The 16,710-nt window shown below is 40.6% G+C and overlaps 1 protein-coding gene across 12 annotated transcripts in view; it reads left to right on the forward strand.

Moving 5' to 3' along the window:
• LOC127550453 (beta-defensin 123-like) overlaps positions 1-16,710 on the forward strand; it is a 224,906-nt gene that overhangs the window by 84,163 nt on the left and 124,033 nt on the right. For 2 of the 12 annotated variants that reach the window (XR_007950866.1, XM_051979418.1), the window contains exon 2: positions 3,542-3,987. The exons of 7 other annotated variants lie outside the window; for them this stretch is intronic. Coding sequence is in view for 4 of the 5 variants with exons in the window: in XM_051979418.1 (XP_051835378.1) it covers positions 3,542-3,864 (323 nt within the window). In the remaining variant the exon portion in view is untranslated. Of the gene's footprint in view, positions 1-487; positions 622-3,541; positions 3,988-16,710 lie in introns of those variants that run through there. 3 more of the 12 variants (XM_051979413.1, XM_051979420.1, XM_051979415.1) reach the window with 3 other exon arrangements.

The following is a 16,710-nucleotide window of genomic DNA, read 5'->3' on the forward strand; positions in this document are numbered from 1 at the left end:
TAAAGTAAGTGTGAAAACCATATTCTATTGGAATATTTATAGGAGTGAGAGTAAATGAATATACATATTTTTCCACTTTGATGAGGACTTGGACAAGGGAGACAGGTAGTCCAACTTCGTGGCAAGAACATCGATTTTAAATTGAAAGAATGCAGGTTCTGGTAAAATAAGGCCCTTGCTAATAAGACCTGGTTTAAATCAATCTCCTTCTCTCCAGCTTAATTTATTCTCATGTAAAAGAGTGATTGCCCAAGACCCTCCTAGATCAAAAATCTGTGCTTCTATGATTTACTACTTTGAGTGTGGTTTATATCTCCCCCAGCAGAGACACTTATGGAGATTAGAACCCAAGAGGCACCCAATCAGAGTCGCTGGTCAATGGACAGTCTGACCTAATGGAATGACACTGGGCAACACAGAATTCTACTTCCTCTCTAGTTCAAGACTCCTGGCCCCACCCCATTGGGGAGGGTAATAAATGCTGCAGCTCCAACTCACAGTACACAGGCAGTCTCTCAGTTCTCCATTAGCCCTGCTGGTCCTCTCTCCAGGGGACATCAACCATGAAGCTCCTTCTCCTGGCCTTTGTCATTGTCTCATTTCTGGCACAGAGAACCCAAGGTAACCTGGAACTATGTTGAGGGAAGAAAGAGAGCTGGGTCTGGGTCATACTAGACTAGAGTCATTGCAGGTGCTCATGATTGTGGAATGGGACCATGGGATGAAAGCCAGGGCTATCAAGGAGCACTGAAATCCACCTGTGAAGAGCAGAGATACCCTTAGAGTTACCCAGAGGCTGTATAGAACCACATTTTGTCTTTATGAGAACTTGGAGCTTTAAGAAAGAGAAATATGTTCCAGGAATGAGGTGGTGTGGTGAATTGGAAAGAACTATGGATCTGGAGCTAGAAGACCAGGGTTCAGAAGTTGACTTTGTTACCTGTGTGACCTTGGGTATGTTCTCAGGTTTCCATCAGTTAAATGACATGGCTTGGGCTAGGGTCTTTCTAAAGCCACTTAAGTTTAGTTTTTCTACTTATGTAGGCTAGAATGAATCAGCTTCACATGTCCTAATTTAGGAATTAAAAAATAAACTCTTCTTTAACAAGATAGATTTTTTTAGCCTGCACCACCGTGGGCTCTAAGTTAACTTTTCAATGTACAAAACAGAACAATTTTTTTCTCTTCCTAAGAATACTTTGTGAAAATTCCTTTGATCTTAGTGTTCTGAGGTGTAATCAACTTAGTGATATTCATTTCCAATTCCCTTCAGTCTTTTAACACTAATAGGTTATGTTTTTTCTTAGACTTTGTATTTCCAACTGAAGGATCCAAAAAACTCCAAGATTCTGGGCTAGCCAACAGAGGCTAATCTACAGTATCCCCAGTACTATAGCGTCTGTGTTAGGTTAGCAAGGGAATAGAAGCTGATAGGAAAGAGGTGAATGGAAAAAGGGAGAGACAATGAGAGATGATTCTGACTCTTGTGCAATGATCATATCTGGGGAAGTCAGGAGGGCCAAATAGTTTTCAGGGAAGATGAAGGATTTATTTGCAAATGTGTTGAATCTGAAGAACTGGTATTGCATCTAGCTAGAAATGATCTATGTATGGCTATTCAAAATGTGAGCCTGGGAAAGAGATAGAAATTTGAGGGTTATATTCATAAAGATAAAAGAAAGGTGATAAGTGAATTAGAGAAAATGAAGAAATGAAGCCTTTCAGACATGACTATTTACATATAATCTATATCAAATTATTTACCATCTTAGGGAGGGGAAGGGGACAGGTGGAGGAAGAAACTTTGGAACTCAAAACTTTAAAAAATTGAATGTTAAAGATGGTCTTCAGAAGTAATTGTAAAAAATAAAGTACTATTTAAAAATACATATGCCTACATTTTGGGAGTCAGGAGGAGGAGTAACCAACAACAGAGACAGAGTTAGAAGTGCTCTAGGTCATTAAGTGATCACTAAATGGTGTAAGAGCTAAGGGAGATGATAAGAATGTCAAAATGAAGAGTATAACCAACATTATTAAAAAACCATAATTGTCAAAGAGAATGAAGGCAGAGAAAAGGGCATGGCACCTGAGCAGGAGTTCTGTCATTAGTGAGTATAGGAGTAGTTATCTACTCTTATTCTCAGTACAATTTATGGAGAAAAGTCTTTGCCATGGGAACTGATTTAACTCCAGGCTGTCTGGGCTAAGCAGATACTTGAAAATCCTGCATGATATTCCCAGAAGAGCAAGGGTCATAGGGTGAGCCTGGATATTCTGCAGCCTGAGTGAGAGGCTCATCTTCCAGAGACACTATTCTTTCCCTTACATGCTTCTAATGAAGAACAAAAGGAATTACAGAGCGCAGAATCAGATTTAGAAAGAGATGGGACATCAGAGGACATCTAGTTCAACCTACTGAACTTTCCTACAGATGAGGAAACTGAGGGTCAGAGAGGTATGTTAATTTGCCCAAGGTCACATAGGTAGTGTCAGAGGCAGCTTGAAAACCCATGTCTTCTAATTCCAGAGTCAGCCTTCTATCTCCCATCCTTGCTGCCTCCTTTCCATCACAAAAGCTTAGTTTTCTAGAAATTTTCTGTTCAACACTCCCCCACTTCCCACTGCATTTTATGTTTGAGGAAACTGGTTTAGTGTATTTCCTCCAGTCACAGGCAGTGGATGAAAGAGCTGGGATTTGACTCTAGCCCTTAGACTCTTCAGTCCAGGTCTCTCTCTACAATACTATCTGGAACAGAGGGCTCAGTTGACGACCCTTCCTATTGTCTTCTTCCCCTCCCTTCCCGGCCCCTGGAGAATCCGACTCTAATTAGCGTCCAAAAGGAATGCCTCTGGGAATGGGGCAGCTAGATGAACGGGGTAGAGAGTCAGGAACACCTGAGTTCAACTCCAGTCTCAGAACACTCACTGGCGTGTGACTCTGGGTAAGTTTAACCCCGTTTGCCTCCATTCCCTCATCTTGAAAATGAGCTGGAAGAGGAAATCATTAACCATTTTTTGCCAAGAAAATCCCAAATGGGGCCACGAAGCACGGCTGACCGACTAAAGCTATTTTCTGGTACCTATTTCCTGAACTTAAGCACTGGGCAGATGTTAAAAAAGTTTGCTTTGCATTTCCTAGGGACAGGAGCATAAGGTGGGGTTGAGAGTTCAAGATCTTCCTCTCCACCCTCCCCTCTGCTCTGGGGCTTCTGGAGGAAGTGAGGAGACTTAAGGGTTCTGAATGATGCTGCGGCTGAGGGAGAAAGTCTGAAAGGTTGGGAAGTGCTCCCCTTCCCCGGAAACACAAGCTTCTCTCATTACACTGCTTTTCTCTCTCACCGTCCTCCCCAGCCAGATCTACCATCGTCTTCGGCTGCGCGCCCCTTGTCCTGACCACCCTGAAATCTGGTGTTTGGGATTACGGCGGCCCAGAACCCCAGGCTCTCCCTCCCTCTTCCACTCCTCGCCAGGGCAGGCGCCAATCCTGCCATTCCGAGGCTCCCCCGTTCACTTTGTGCTCTCTTCTTTCCCTGGGCAGGTGGTTGGGGAGAAAAAAAATGCTTCAATAATGTGGGGCGCTGTCGGGCGAGCTGCAAGGGTAACGAGAAGGAGCATTCTACGTGCGATAATAAGAAAAAGTGCTGTGTGCCCGCTGACAAAATGCCGAAGGATGCCTCAGGTTCGTCCGCGTCGAGCACGACTGCCACGGCACCTCCCAAAGCCGGAGCCTTGACCACCCAACCAGCTGCAGGTGGCGCTCCGGCTGCAGCTGCCCCTACCGCAGCCCCTGCAGCCGCAGCCACCCCAGCGGCCGCCGCCCCAGCGGCCGCCACCACCGCCGCTACCACGGCCGCCCCTTAGCAGGAGGTGAATAGAGTGAAGAGTAAGGAGAAAGCAATGTCAGAGAGCCCGGACTGCCTCCTCCTGGTATCCCATCAGGGCACCTGTTCAACTCTGGGCTCCAATAAAGTGTTCTGGACCATCTCCTCTGTGTTGCCATTCATCCACGCGCCATGTATTTATGAAGTCATTGTATATTGATCAGGAAATTGAGGAATCCTACTCATAGAAAGCAGGTTGGGAAGTGGAGGGTTAGCTGGGAAGAGAAGACAATGAGTGGAAATGGACCAGGGTGGGCCTGCCGGAACCCGGGGGGAGGGAAGGGGATGTGATTTTGTAGACTCACCCGCAGCTCCTAGCACTTGCGCTTGTAGGCTAAGTCTCAAGTCAACCAACCATTTTTGCACAGGGAACTGCGATGCCCTCCCCGCAGACCAGCACAGGAGACGGCGGGAGGAGTCAAGACTGTGCTCGCTACTCCCATTCCTTACCAAGGTTCTTTTCAGGGAAAGAGGGAACTTAAGGAGATCGCGACTGAAGAGGCTTAAAGGCAATGGTCCTAATAGTCCGAGCTGAATTCGGTGCCCTCTTTCATGGGGGAAAAGATGATCAGTGAGGGCCTGAGCCGTGAAACCTCTGCTTTTGCTCAGCTTTCTGTGGGTAGAATGAGCCAGGACTGTGGAGATTATCTAAGGAGGAAAATATGGCCTCCAGTTCTCCAGGGATACCTGGAAATAACAAAAAGAACATTATACTGAGGTCCCTGGTATGCCACTAACCGGCATAATGTGGCGTCTTCACTAATTGGTAACTGACCTTAGGCAATTCACTTACCCTCTGAGATTTATCTTTTAGGATTTATCCCTTTAAATAAGGGAATATGATTAATCACCAAAGGGTCTTATTTCCTCCAGCATACTTCTCTTTCTCCCTCTGGTAGAGTCATCTCATATAACAAACAATATCGATTAAAGACAAAAGTAAGAAAAAATGAACATAAACAGTAAAAATGATTGCTAAAAGCCTGAAAATAAGTGTGATGCTACACTACACTACACTCATAGATCTGCTACCTCCATAAAAGGGTGGGAGAGGATTGTCTTCCCATCTCTCTTCTTTGGACTCCTGCTTGTTCTTTGTAATTTTGCAACATGAGTTTTTGAGGACTTTTTGATAGTGATCCTTTCTGTTTGCATTGTTGTAATCATTGTGTATATTGCCTTTCTGGGCTGCTTAAATTGCATTCTTTCTATTCAGGTAGATCTCACCAGGTTTCTTGGTATTCTTCCTATTCATAGTTTCCTACAAACATAACAATTTTCCTTTACATCACTGTGCTTCCAATTTATTTCACCATTCCCCAATCAATGGGCATCTACTTTATTTTCAATCCTTTGCTATTTCAACAAGTGCTGCTATGAATATTTTGGAGAGAAAGTTCAAGTAGCACTAATATATTGGTGCTCTTTTGATTTCCAGGGTAGAAAGCATCCAACAGTTTAGTTGTGTGAAGTTAGAGAGCAGGGCTGACTGGTAATAAAGCTCAGAGTGATCCCATAATTCACTCATACAGCCCCCAAGATGCAAGGCAAAATTTTACTGAGGTCAAATGAGAGGGACCATATCCTCTCTCACCAAAATGATGGACGTGGTGGCATGTGTTTCTAAATCAAAATTCCAGATGTTTCTGGACTGTCTCTCAGATTGATTGTAATGCCAGAGAAACTGAGGCAAGATAGAGATTAGAGAGTATTTCATAATTTATTTAAAAGGGAGAAATTTACTGGGACCAAATGGATCCTTGGTTTGGTCCCAGGACTGAATGAGCCTATGGTTTACAAGAATCCAGCAGACAATGTGAGTTCTCCAAGACATATATGTATATATATATACATATATATATATATATATATATATATATATATATATATATATTATATATATATATATATATAAAGAGAGAGAGAGAGAGAGAGAGAGAGAGAGAGAGAGAGAGAGAGATCTCTATATATATAGAGAGATACACATGGCTCAGACTCAGGGGGTAGAGCAAGGCAGGGGTGGAATCGAGGTGCTGAAAGAGGGAATATCTGACAATCTGGCTTTGACAGGGTAAGGGGAGGCATGGGGGGACATCTGATAATTGGGATTACAAAGTGGAGAGAGGCACCCAACATCCTGATGATGCCTAAGATAGGTCTTTCTCCTTATCTAGATCATCATGATTAGGAGGGAGGGTGGTTGAGCAGAACAATTAGGGAAACAGAAGCAGGACTGGGTCAGGATTATTAGGGAAATTGAGTCAGGACAATAAAACAGAATGAGGCACAACATTCTACACTCTCTCTCTTCTGAATATTCAAATCAGTGAATTACCTTCCTCTAGAAGGTCTTAGCACCATAATTTTGACCAACTCTATGCAAAGCAAATAAACCAAACAAAAACTAGAAAAATGCAAGGACTTATGACAAGGACCAGTCTCTCACTGAAAAACTCAGAATTATTAGCATAAAAACAACATTCCTTATTTAGTGAGACACACAGGCCTCTCTGTTGCAGATATAGCAGGTCTTCTGCAGTTGGGGAGCATCTCAGCCAGAGAATCCAGTTTGAGATGGACAGCTCACTGGGAGTTAGGGGTCTGTGGTCATTTGTGCATTTAACTCAGCCTCTGCTTACGTAGGGAGTAGCAGTGCTCAAGATAGTCCTGCTGCCCATGCTAGGAAGGGCACCCCTAGTCTGTCAGGGAATGAAAAGGGGGAAAAGTGGGTCCTGGAGTAGTTCTATCTGTCCCCTCTCGATAGAACAGGAGCTGCTACTAGGATCCAGATTTCTGAGCAGATTATGCAGTTAGACCAAGGCAGGCAACCCTGAACTATTAGAGGCCTGATATCAAAATGCAAGGTCCTTGTAAGTATGCTGAAATACTCATTAAGGAACTGGGGTTACAGGAATGGAAAAACGGATCAGAGAGACTGCCAGTCCCAGGACAAGTGTCTGATTACTGGTTATTTGTAAAAATAATCCCCAAAACTGAGTCTGCCAGGGCAATTCCAGCAGAATAAGGGATTTCAAAGTTAAAACATAATGAGCAAATCATTGCCAGTAAATTGTAAGCAAGGAGTAAAAACGAAAAGGATTGTTTAAATAATATCCAACTCAATCTGAACTAGTGAGATAGGGGCAGGGCAGAAGTGCCTAAGAAAAATACATCAGTTTTCCCAGTTTCCTAAACAGTTTCCACCAGTTTCTTCCTCCTTTTTTCTCATGGAAAGGAATTATCAAATGACCATTCCACATATAAATCCCAAGAGTGAATCAAAATTGCTATTCATAACAGACTAGTACAGTAACTTTCCTAAAAATCCCTCAAACATACAGCAATAGTTACACAGTTTTAACAAATCCATCCCAATTTTAAACACACAGTAATGGATGACTCAATCAGGGGTTCCTAAATCCCCCCCATATCAGTCCATCAGGGGGAAGGGATGAAGCTTCATTTAAAACTGCTTCAGGCTGGGCGCTGGCAGGAGACTCTCAGTCTATGCAGAGGATACACATGGTGTGGCCTGGCGTGCTGGCAATCAAAGCTGATCTAGGTCCCAGAAACACATCAGTACTTGTAATTTGACCAAAATCTAGAACAAAAAACACAAACCTAGCAAATAAAGCTTAGAACAGACTGAAACAAAACTTGAAGAGGCCAGTATGAATTGGCCAGCAGCTTAATAGGTTTTCTTCATAGCACAGGCAAACGTTTGGCTGTCAGCTACAGTATCAATACATAAAATGGCAGTTAGGCTTTTGTCCTTTCATCAGTTAGAAAATTAAAAAAAAAAAAAAACTTGAATTTCCAGACACAATACTTAATAACAGATAGTTGAGCAGCCTAAAAACTTATTTGCCCAAGTATTTAGGATATAATGATTCCATATAATCAGATTGGAAACAGCAAGGTATGATATATAACCAGATTGGAAATAGCAAGGTACAACATAATTGAAACCTGACCCTAACCCTAAAAGCAGTTAATACTTAACTTTCAGCAAGACAGGATAAAATAGATTTAATTCATTTTTACTCCTGTTAATTGTGCCACTAACTGTTAGAGAGTGGAGCTTTAACATTCCAAAATAGCATTAACTATAAGCCCAAGAAATTTTTACTTCCAATAACAAATCCCATTAACCAAAGTTTCAGATAAATCCTAAACAGATATTTACCATAACCCTGTATTTGTAACACTAAGAATTTGTCTCAGTAAGTTCACATCTTACATGTCTAAGTAGACATTCTCATAAATGAACATTATACATACAAATCATTTTGCTTTAAAATACCCAATATATAGACAAATATTCTAAATTGCACATTGTCCATAACAGAAACATTTTCAAAAGGACAAAAATATTATTTTCAGAGGCTCTTTAAATGATCTCAGGATGACCCAATACAATTAATTAAAACTTAGATGGAATATCCTAATACAACATAAAAAAATCCAAGAGGTTCTTAAAACTATTAAACTTTTAGAAATATCAGAACCTCGTATTGATAAAAGTAATAAATTTGTTTCAGTAAGTTCATGAGTTATCTCTCATATTTAACAGAAACATTTTCAAAAGGAAAAGGAAAAACTATTATTTTCAGAAGCCTTTTAAATGATGGATATAACCTCAGAATAAAATCAATTAAACTTATCCAGAATACCCAATAGTACATAAAAAATCTGAAAGATTCTTTAAAATGTTGATTAAACAGTAGAAGCAATTAATATATGAACCAACAAAGAGCGGCAGTTTGTTTAAAAAAATACCCCACCATCTTAATGGGGGAGGGGGATTAGATTGTCCCTTTCCACGTGGTGATCCTTCCCCCATTCTGCCATGCTTCTGGACCCCAAGTACTTACAGCTAACTTTTTTAAGATGCCATTTCCCCCTGGATCCAATTTGCCAACTAAAGACAGGCCCCAACCTCATGAGGTATCTTCTTTCCCATGGAAAATGGCAAAATCACTAGGAGTTTGTGTTTTTTTTGTTTCCTATTTCTGGAAAGCCATTTCCCACTCTCTTCCTCCTTCTCTCATACCATCTCTTCTTGTCTTCTCCGCCTACCCCCCCCCATGCTTATTTGATCAAACCTTCTCAGACATACTTTAAACACTTCCAAACCAATACCTTTCTGATGCTCCATTTAAACTATTAATTGCTTTTGCAAATCAATCTCTCTTGTCCCTTGTCTTTAACTCACTGTTTAAACACTTTAAAATTCTAGATTCACATATAACTTTGAACCAAATTTCATAAAACTTACCTACCAGAGTTGACAATTTTAAAGGCATAACTCATAGTTTCCAAATTACCCAATACTTCTAGAAAGCAACATAATATCTAAGTAGGGAGATACAAACACAACCTCCCAAAGCAAGCTACTGGTATTTTGTTCTAATAACTTATAGTTTAACTTAAAATCCAATCAAATACAACTTTAAATTCTCAATAATATAAAACAGGTTTTCCTATCATATTTCAAATAATGAATTTCACTAAACAGCCTAGTTTTTTTTGTTTTTTTTTTCTCCCTCTGGCCCCATGTGGCCATTATTCCCAATGGACTTCTCCTAAGGTCCAACTTTGGCCACAGTTAAAACCTTTAGAAAAATCAGACCTTCCTTTACCTAACTAGAGGCACTTGACCCTTTTCAGGCAAATTAACAGCACTTTTTTAACAAGCTATCCTTCTTTTATGATCTTATACTTAAAGATAACTAAATCTAGCCTGCATAGGCAACAGTAAAATTATTTCCCACAATTTCAAAACTTCCCAAAAGAATAGTCAGAACAAATCTGGCATGCAAAGGCAATAGTAAAATTATTTCCCACAAAATTCCTAATCAAATGTTTTCTCCTGCCAGAGTTCCAAGCAATTAACATAAACTCCTTTGTTCTCCAGAAGCCTTATCAGCCTAACCCAACCCAAGCTAAGCCTGAATTTGAAACTACTTCAAGGAAAAACCAAGTATCAATTTTAAAATACTTAAAAATTAGTGCAACATGTTAAAAGTTTAAAATCACAAGCAAATTTGTACTAAGTACAGTCGCAACACTAAAATAACCAATTCCAAAATTTCTTAATCATTGTTCTTAACATTTTAGCAGAGCTTTTAACCAACAGGACAGACAAACAAATCACACAGAAACACACAGACATAGACTGCACAGTTATAAAATTAAAGAAAACATTTATCACATACACTGGAGACTATCTGGAAACCTTAGAATAGCCCTGAGGGAAGTAGTTGTAGTTCCAGATTCTGTCCTCCCAGAATCCAAAGGAGCTTTTTTCCCAAGCCTCAGTTTGGTGCATTTCTCTGCCTTCACAGAAAATACTCAGATTAAAATCAGATTGTACTAAAAGGTACTCAGAACCAGAGAGTACCAAAAGGTAGTCAGAAACAATGCCATGTAGCAGCCTATCGGTACTTCCCAGAGTTGTATGACTCGTCAGCCCAAGTATTTCTGGGCACCAAATTTGCTAGCAATCAGACCAGATAAAAAAACTTACCCTGCAGGGGTTTCAGAATAGATTCTCCCTTGGCCAAATGGAGTGTCCACCATCAGGCACGGTTGTGACTGGAAACTGCTCTTGACCAGAGGGTCTGGAAAAAAATCCAGAGGGCCAGTGTCTCCAAGCAAAGTACTCAAATCCCCAGCAGCCCTGAGGCCATAGGCTGAGACCCTAGTGTGTCTATTCTCTGAGCCTGCTCATTTTCAAACATCTCGGTGGGAAGCCTCCAAAATGTAATGCCAGAGAAAGTGAGGCAAGATAGAGATTAACGAGTTGTTAATAATTTATTTAAAAGGGAGAGATTTACTGGGACCAAATGGAATCATGGTTTGGTCCTAGGGCTGAATGAGACCTATAGTCTTCAAGAATCCAGCCAACAATGTGAGTTCTCAATGACACATATACACATGGTTCAGACACAGAAGGTAGACTGAAGCAGGCGCAGAATCAGAGTGCAGATTTCTGAGCAGATTATGTAGTTAGACCAAGGCAGGCAACCCTAAACTATTAGAGGCCTGATATCAAAATGCAAGGTCATTGTAAGTATGCTGAAATACTAATTAAGGGACTGGGGTTACAGGAGTGGAAAAAGAGATCAGAAACACTGCCAGGTCCCAGGACAGGTGTCTGGTTTCTGGTTGTTTCTAAAAAATAATCCCAAGAAACTGAGGCTGCCAGGGCAATTTCAGCAGAAAAAGGGATTTCAAAGTTAAACCATAAGCAGCAAATCATAGTCCAGTAAATTGTAAGCAAAGAGTTAAAAATGAAAGGGACTGGTTTTTTTTTTTTTTTAATAGCTTTTTATTTAAAAGTTCTATGCATGGGTAATTTTATAGCATTGACAATTGCCAAACCTTTTGTTCCAATTTTTCCTTCCTTCCCCCCACCCCCTTCCCCAGATAGCAGGATGAGCAATACATGTTAAATATGCTAAAGTATAAATTAAATACAAAATAAGTATACATGTCCAAACAGATATTTTGCTGTACAAAAAGAATCAGATTCTGAAATAGTATATAACTAGCCTATGAAGGAAATAAAAAATACAGGTGGACAAAAATAGAGGGATTGGGAATTCTATGTAATGGTTTTTAGTCATCTCCCAGAGTTAGAAAAGGACTGTGTAAGTAATTTCCAACTCAATCTGAACTATTGAGATAGGGGCAGGGCAGAAGTGCCTAAGAAAAATACTCAGTTTTCCCAATTTCCTAACCGGTTTCAACCAGTTTTTCCTTTCTTTTTTTCTCACAAAAAGGAATTATCAAATGACCATTCCACATATAAATCCCAAGAGTGAATCAAAAAAATTCCTATACATAACAGACTAGTATAGTAAGTTTCCTAAAATTCCTTCCAACATACAGCAACAGTTACATAGTTTTAACGAGTCCATCCCAAATTTTAAACACACAGTAATAGATGACCTAATTGGGGTTCCTAAATTCCCCTATCAGTCAATCGGGGCAAAGGAGGAAAATTCATTCAAAACTGCTTCAGGCTGGGCGCTGGTAGGAAATTCTCAGTCCATGCAGAGGATACACATGGTGTGGCCTGGTGTGCTGGCAATCAAAACTGATCTTGGTCCCAAGAGCAAGTTGATACCTATAATTTGACCAAAATCTAGAACAAAAAACACAAACCTAACAAATAAAGGTTAGAACAGACGGATACAAAATGTGAAGAGGCCAGTATGAATTGGCCAGCAGCTTAATAGGTTTTCTTCACAGGACAGGCAAATGTTTGGCTGTCAGCTACAGTTCCAATAGATAAAACAGCAGTTAGGCTTTTGTCCTTTCATTAGTTAGGAAAAAAAAAAAAAAACTTGAATATCCAGACACAATATCTAGTAACAGATAGTTGATCAGACTAATACTTATTTGCCTAAGTATTTAGGATGAAATGATTCCATATAACCCATTTGGAAACAGCAAGGTATGACATATAACTAGATTGGAAATAGCAAGGTATGACATAATTGAAACCCAACTCTAACCCTAAAAGCAGTTAATACTTAACTTTCAGCAAGATGGGATAAAATAGCTTTATTTCCTTTTTATCCCAGTTAATTATACCACTAACTGTTAGAGGGTGGAGCTTTAAAATTCCAAAATAGCATTAAGTATAAGGCCAAGAAATTTTTACTTCCAATAACAAATCCCATTAACCAAAGTTTCAGATAAATCCTAAACAGATATTTACCATAACCTAATATTTATAACAGTAAGAATTTGACTCAGTAAGTTCACTTCTTTCATATCTAAGTAGACAATTTCATAAATGAACATTATACATACAAATCATTTTGCTTTAAAATACCCAATACATAGACAAATATTTCAAATTGCATATTGTCCATAACAGAAACATTTTCAAAAGGACAAAGAAATAATATTTTCAGAGGCTTTTTAAATGACCTCAGGATGACCTAATACAATCAATTAAAACTTAGATAGAATATCCTATACAAAATGCCCTAATACAACATAAAAGAATCCAAGAGGTTCTTAAAACTATTAAACTTTTAGAAATACCATAACCTCATATTGATAATAGTAATAAATTTGTTTCAGTAAGTTCACAAGTTATTTTTCATGGTTAACAGAAATATTTTCAAAAAGACAAGGAAAAACTATTATTTTCAGAAGTCCTTTTGATGGGCATAACCTCAGGATACAATCAATTAAACTTATCCACAATACCCAATTCTACATAAAAGAATCTGAAAGATTCTTTTAAATGTCAATTAAACAGTAGAAGCAATTAATATTTGAAGTAGCAAGGAGCTGCAGTTTGTTTAAAAAAAAAAACACCATCTTAATGGGGGCGGGGGGTTAGATTGTTCCTTTCCAGGTGGTCGCCCTTTCCCCATTCCACCATGCTTCCAGACCCCATCACAGGTAACATTTTTAGGGTGCCATTTCCCCTAGGATCCAATCTGCCAGCTAAAAACAGGCCCCAACCTTATGGGGTATCTCCTTTCCCTTGGCAAATAGCAAATTCACTAGGGGTTTGTGTCTTTTTGTTCCCAATTTCTGGAAAGCCATTTTCCACTCTCTTTCTCTTTCACACCATCTCTTCCTGTCTCATCTCTGTCTCTCTCCTCCCAGTGCCCTAATGTTCTTCTCTAAAATGTATTGTGTTCTCTGGGAGCAGGTTTCTTGGGGAGCTCCTGGAGGCAGCCTTCCTTTCAGTTCTGTGTAATAACCCCAAATGCAGCCAGGGGCTAAAAGTTCAGATCCTTTACTGTCTCCTTCAAAATAGCCGGGTTAGCTTTCTTAGAGGCCTATCTCTCTCTCCTTTGTTCCTGCTGCTAGTCCTTTGTCTCTTCCAGCTTCAGCCTCTAGCTCCCTCTGAATCCAAAGCCTCCAGCCAGCAAAAAGGTGGAAAATGGAATGAATCTGATTCTGTCTTCAAGAGACAGTTGGTTTGTAGGTTTCTGACTTGTGAATCTCCTGAAGTCAATCCTAGTTGAGGCCCCTAGCATATAAATGCTCTCTAAAGATGTGAACTCTGTTAAAAGTGTGAACTCTAAAGATATGAACTAAGTACATAAGCATTGTCTCTATCAATTCCAATGACTTAGCACCTTGTTTCAAATTCTGGCCTATAATGGACTGAGGCACAAGTTGATGCACTGAGGTCCCAAGCACATGAGGCTAAATAGTAATTGGACCATACTCTATTAATATATAAGCTTGGAGAAAGAATGCCCCCACCCCCCCCACCCCCACTCTTTGTGCAAGTCCTGATGTGTTGTATAAGAAATGACGATTTTGATGGGTGGAGGCAGGGGCGTGGAAAAGGAAGGGGAAGGAGAGACTGCTCGCATTGCCATTGCGATGGCTTGTCAGCTCAGGTCTCTCTCTGTTAGCTGGCTTCCTCTCGCAGCTGTCCATATTGCTATCGCAATCCTTCTTGCCCATATTGCTATCACAATCTTTTTTCACCTCTTCACTTGAATAAAGATTGAAGATTTTTTCCTTAACCTGAGTTCCTGACTCCGGCTGATTTTAAATACGTGGTCATTACATTTGGCGCCCAAGCTTGGGAACCAAGGACCCTACTTTCACTGAAGAAGTCTCCAGTGACCAAGAACTTAGGTGAGTATAAGACAATCAGGGAATTTATTTTCTTAAAGACTAAACTAGTAACCTTTTTTGGCTGAAATGGGACAGATCCTAGCTAAAGATTCTCCATCTCCCACCCCCAGCCCCACCCAGGAGTGGTGCTATAGAAAGCCTGCTTAAGCTGATAGAAGATCAAGGGCTACTTATAACTTGGGAACAGGCAGCTAGACTTCTTGGTACATTAAAACGCACCTCCCCTTGGTTCTTAGAGGATGAGCAAATCTCTCTAGATAACTGGGCATTGATTGGTCAACAGCTCTCTGCATATTACAATGAAAATGGTCCTCATTCAATTTCCATCAAGGCATTCTATTTCTAAAATATAATACAGTTGGCCTTAAGATACCCTATAAGTTCTAGGAGAAAAGGAAAAAAAACTCTAGAAATAGCCAAAAGCCTGAGATAAAGGAGGAAGACAAAGAACAGATTAATGACTATATCCCCACAGGGCATGGAAACTTAAGTAATGCTTAAGGGTGTGGTGAATCTGAGGCAGCTTCAGCCCCACCTAAGGAGCAGGTAATTGACTCTACTCCATCAACTCCATCCTCTGGGATGGAGGGAGGAGGGATAGTGGGGGGGGCACAGTGACAGCACCAGCACCTCCCCCCAGCATCCAGCACCTCCCCCCCCAGCATCCAGCTGCTCCTATGAGTAGATTGCAAAAGGGACTAATTAAGGCCAAAGATGAAGGGGAAAATGTATCAGAATTTCAACACCACATTTTTCCGGTAATTCAACAGTTTAATTCTTCAGGTCAAGAAAGTAGAAGATACTGTCCTTTTGATATAGAAATCCTCAAAGACCTGAAAAAAGCTTGCACTCTTTATGGGGCTACGTCAGCTTACGTTAAAATGTTATTACAGAATTTGGCTTTTGAAATCTTGACCCCTAATGACTGGAAATCTGTAGCAAGGATATGCCTAGAACCTGGACAAAACTACTTGTGGCTTTCTGAATATAGTGAGCTCTGTAGGATACAAGCCCAACAAAATAGTCAAAGTGGAGTTCATGCTGCAATCACCTGTGACCTACTAACAGGTGTAGGTCCTTATGCAAATGTCGCAGTACAAATTAATTATTCTATAGCAGCATATGAGCAAATTGCTGCTAATGCTATCAAAGCATGGGCTTGACTCCACAATGAAGACGACAAGGGTGGGGCCTTCACAAAAATAACACAAAGGCCAAATGAACCCTCTGCTGACTTTGTGGGACGTTTGCAGACAGCTATCACAAGAACAAATGGAGAAAATGCAATAACACATTTTGATAAGGCAACTTGCTAAGGAAAATGCTAATGAGGTTTGCAGAAGAATTATACTAGGACTGCGCAAGGATGTTCTTTTAGAGGAGATCATAAGACACTGTGCCACAGTGGGCACAGATGCCTTTTATAGGCAGGCTATGATGCAGACTTCCCAAAATCCAAACATGGGAAGACAGAGTCCCTCTTGGCAAGGGACTTCCAGAGAGACTCGTAGATGCTTTCAGTGTAGAAAAGTAGGGCATCTGAAAGCTCAATGTTGGTATAGAGATAGAATGGGAAAACAGGATGGGAGAACAAGACCCAATACCCCATGTTCAAAATGCAACAGAGGCTTCCATTGGGCCTCAGAATGTAGAAAGATTCAGGGAAATGGGATGAGGGGCCCAGCCCCAGGGCCCAAGACAAAAAACACTTGGGGCATGATGGCAGCCAATGGGGCATCCAGAGAGTGCCTACAAGTTCAGTACCCAGACATGACCAATCAGCCATATGATGGGAGAAGGGGATTACACAGTCAACCAGACAGGAAGCAACCTGATGGGAGAGAGGAATTACAATTGGGGAGAACAGAGCTGTATGCATCTGGGACGACTGAGATACCCCCTGGAGAGGTGAAATCTGTTCCTCTCCAGCCTATGGATCCCTTCCCTCTAGGCACAGTAAGCTTGACTATTTCACCTCCTTTTTATACGTACAAAACAGTGTCCATGCACATACTGATGTGGGAAACTGGGGAATGTGTAGATAATATCCCAGTCACTAATACAGGTAGATAATGTGTGACTTATCACCCAGGAGAAGTAGTAGCATCAGGTTTACTCATACAGAATCCTAATAAGCAACCTGGTGATAGTCACCCAGATTCTGACTCCAGACCACAAAATCCAGGAATTTACT

This window comes from Antechinus flavipes, chromosome 2 (assembly GCF_016432865.1).
Source record: "Antechinus flavipes isolate AdamAnt ecotype Samford, QLD, Australia chromosome 2, AdamAnt_v2, whole genome shotgun sequence".
NCBI classification, from domain to species: domain Eukaryota; kingdom Metazoa; phylum Chordata; class Mammalia; order Dasyuromorphia; family Dasyuridae; genus Antechinus; species Antechinus flavipes.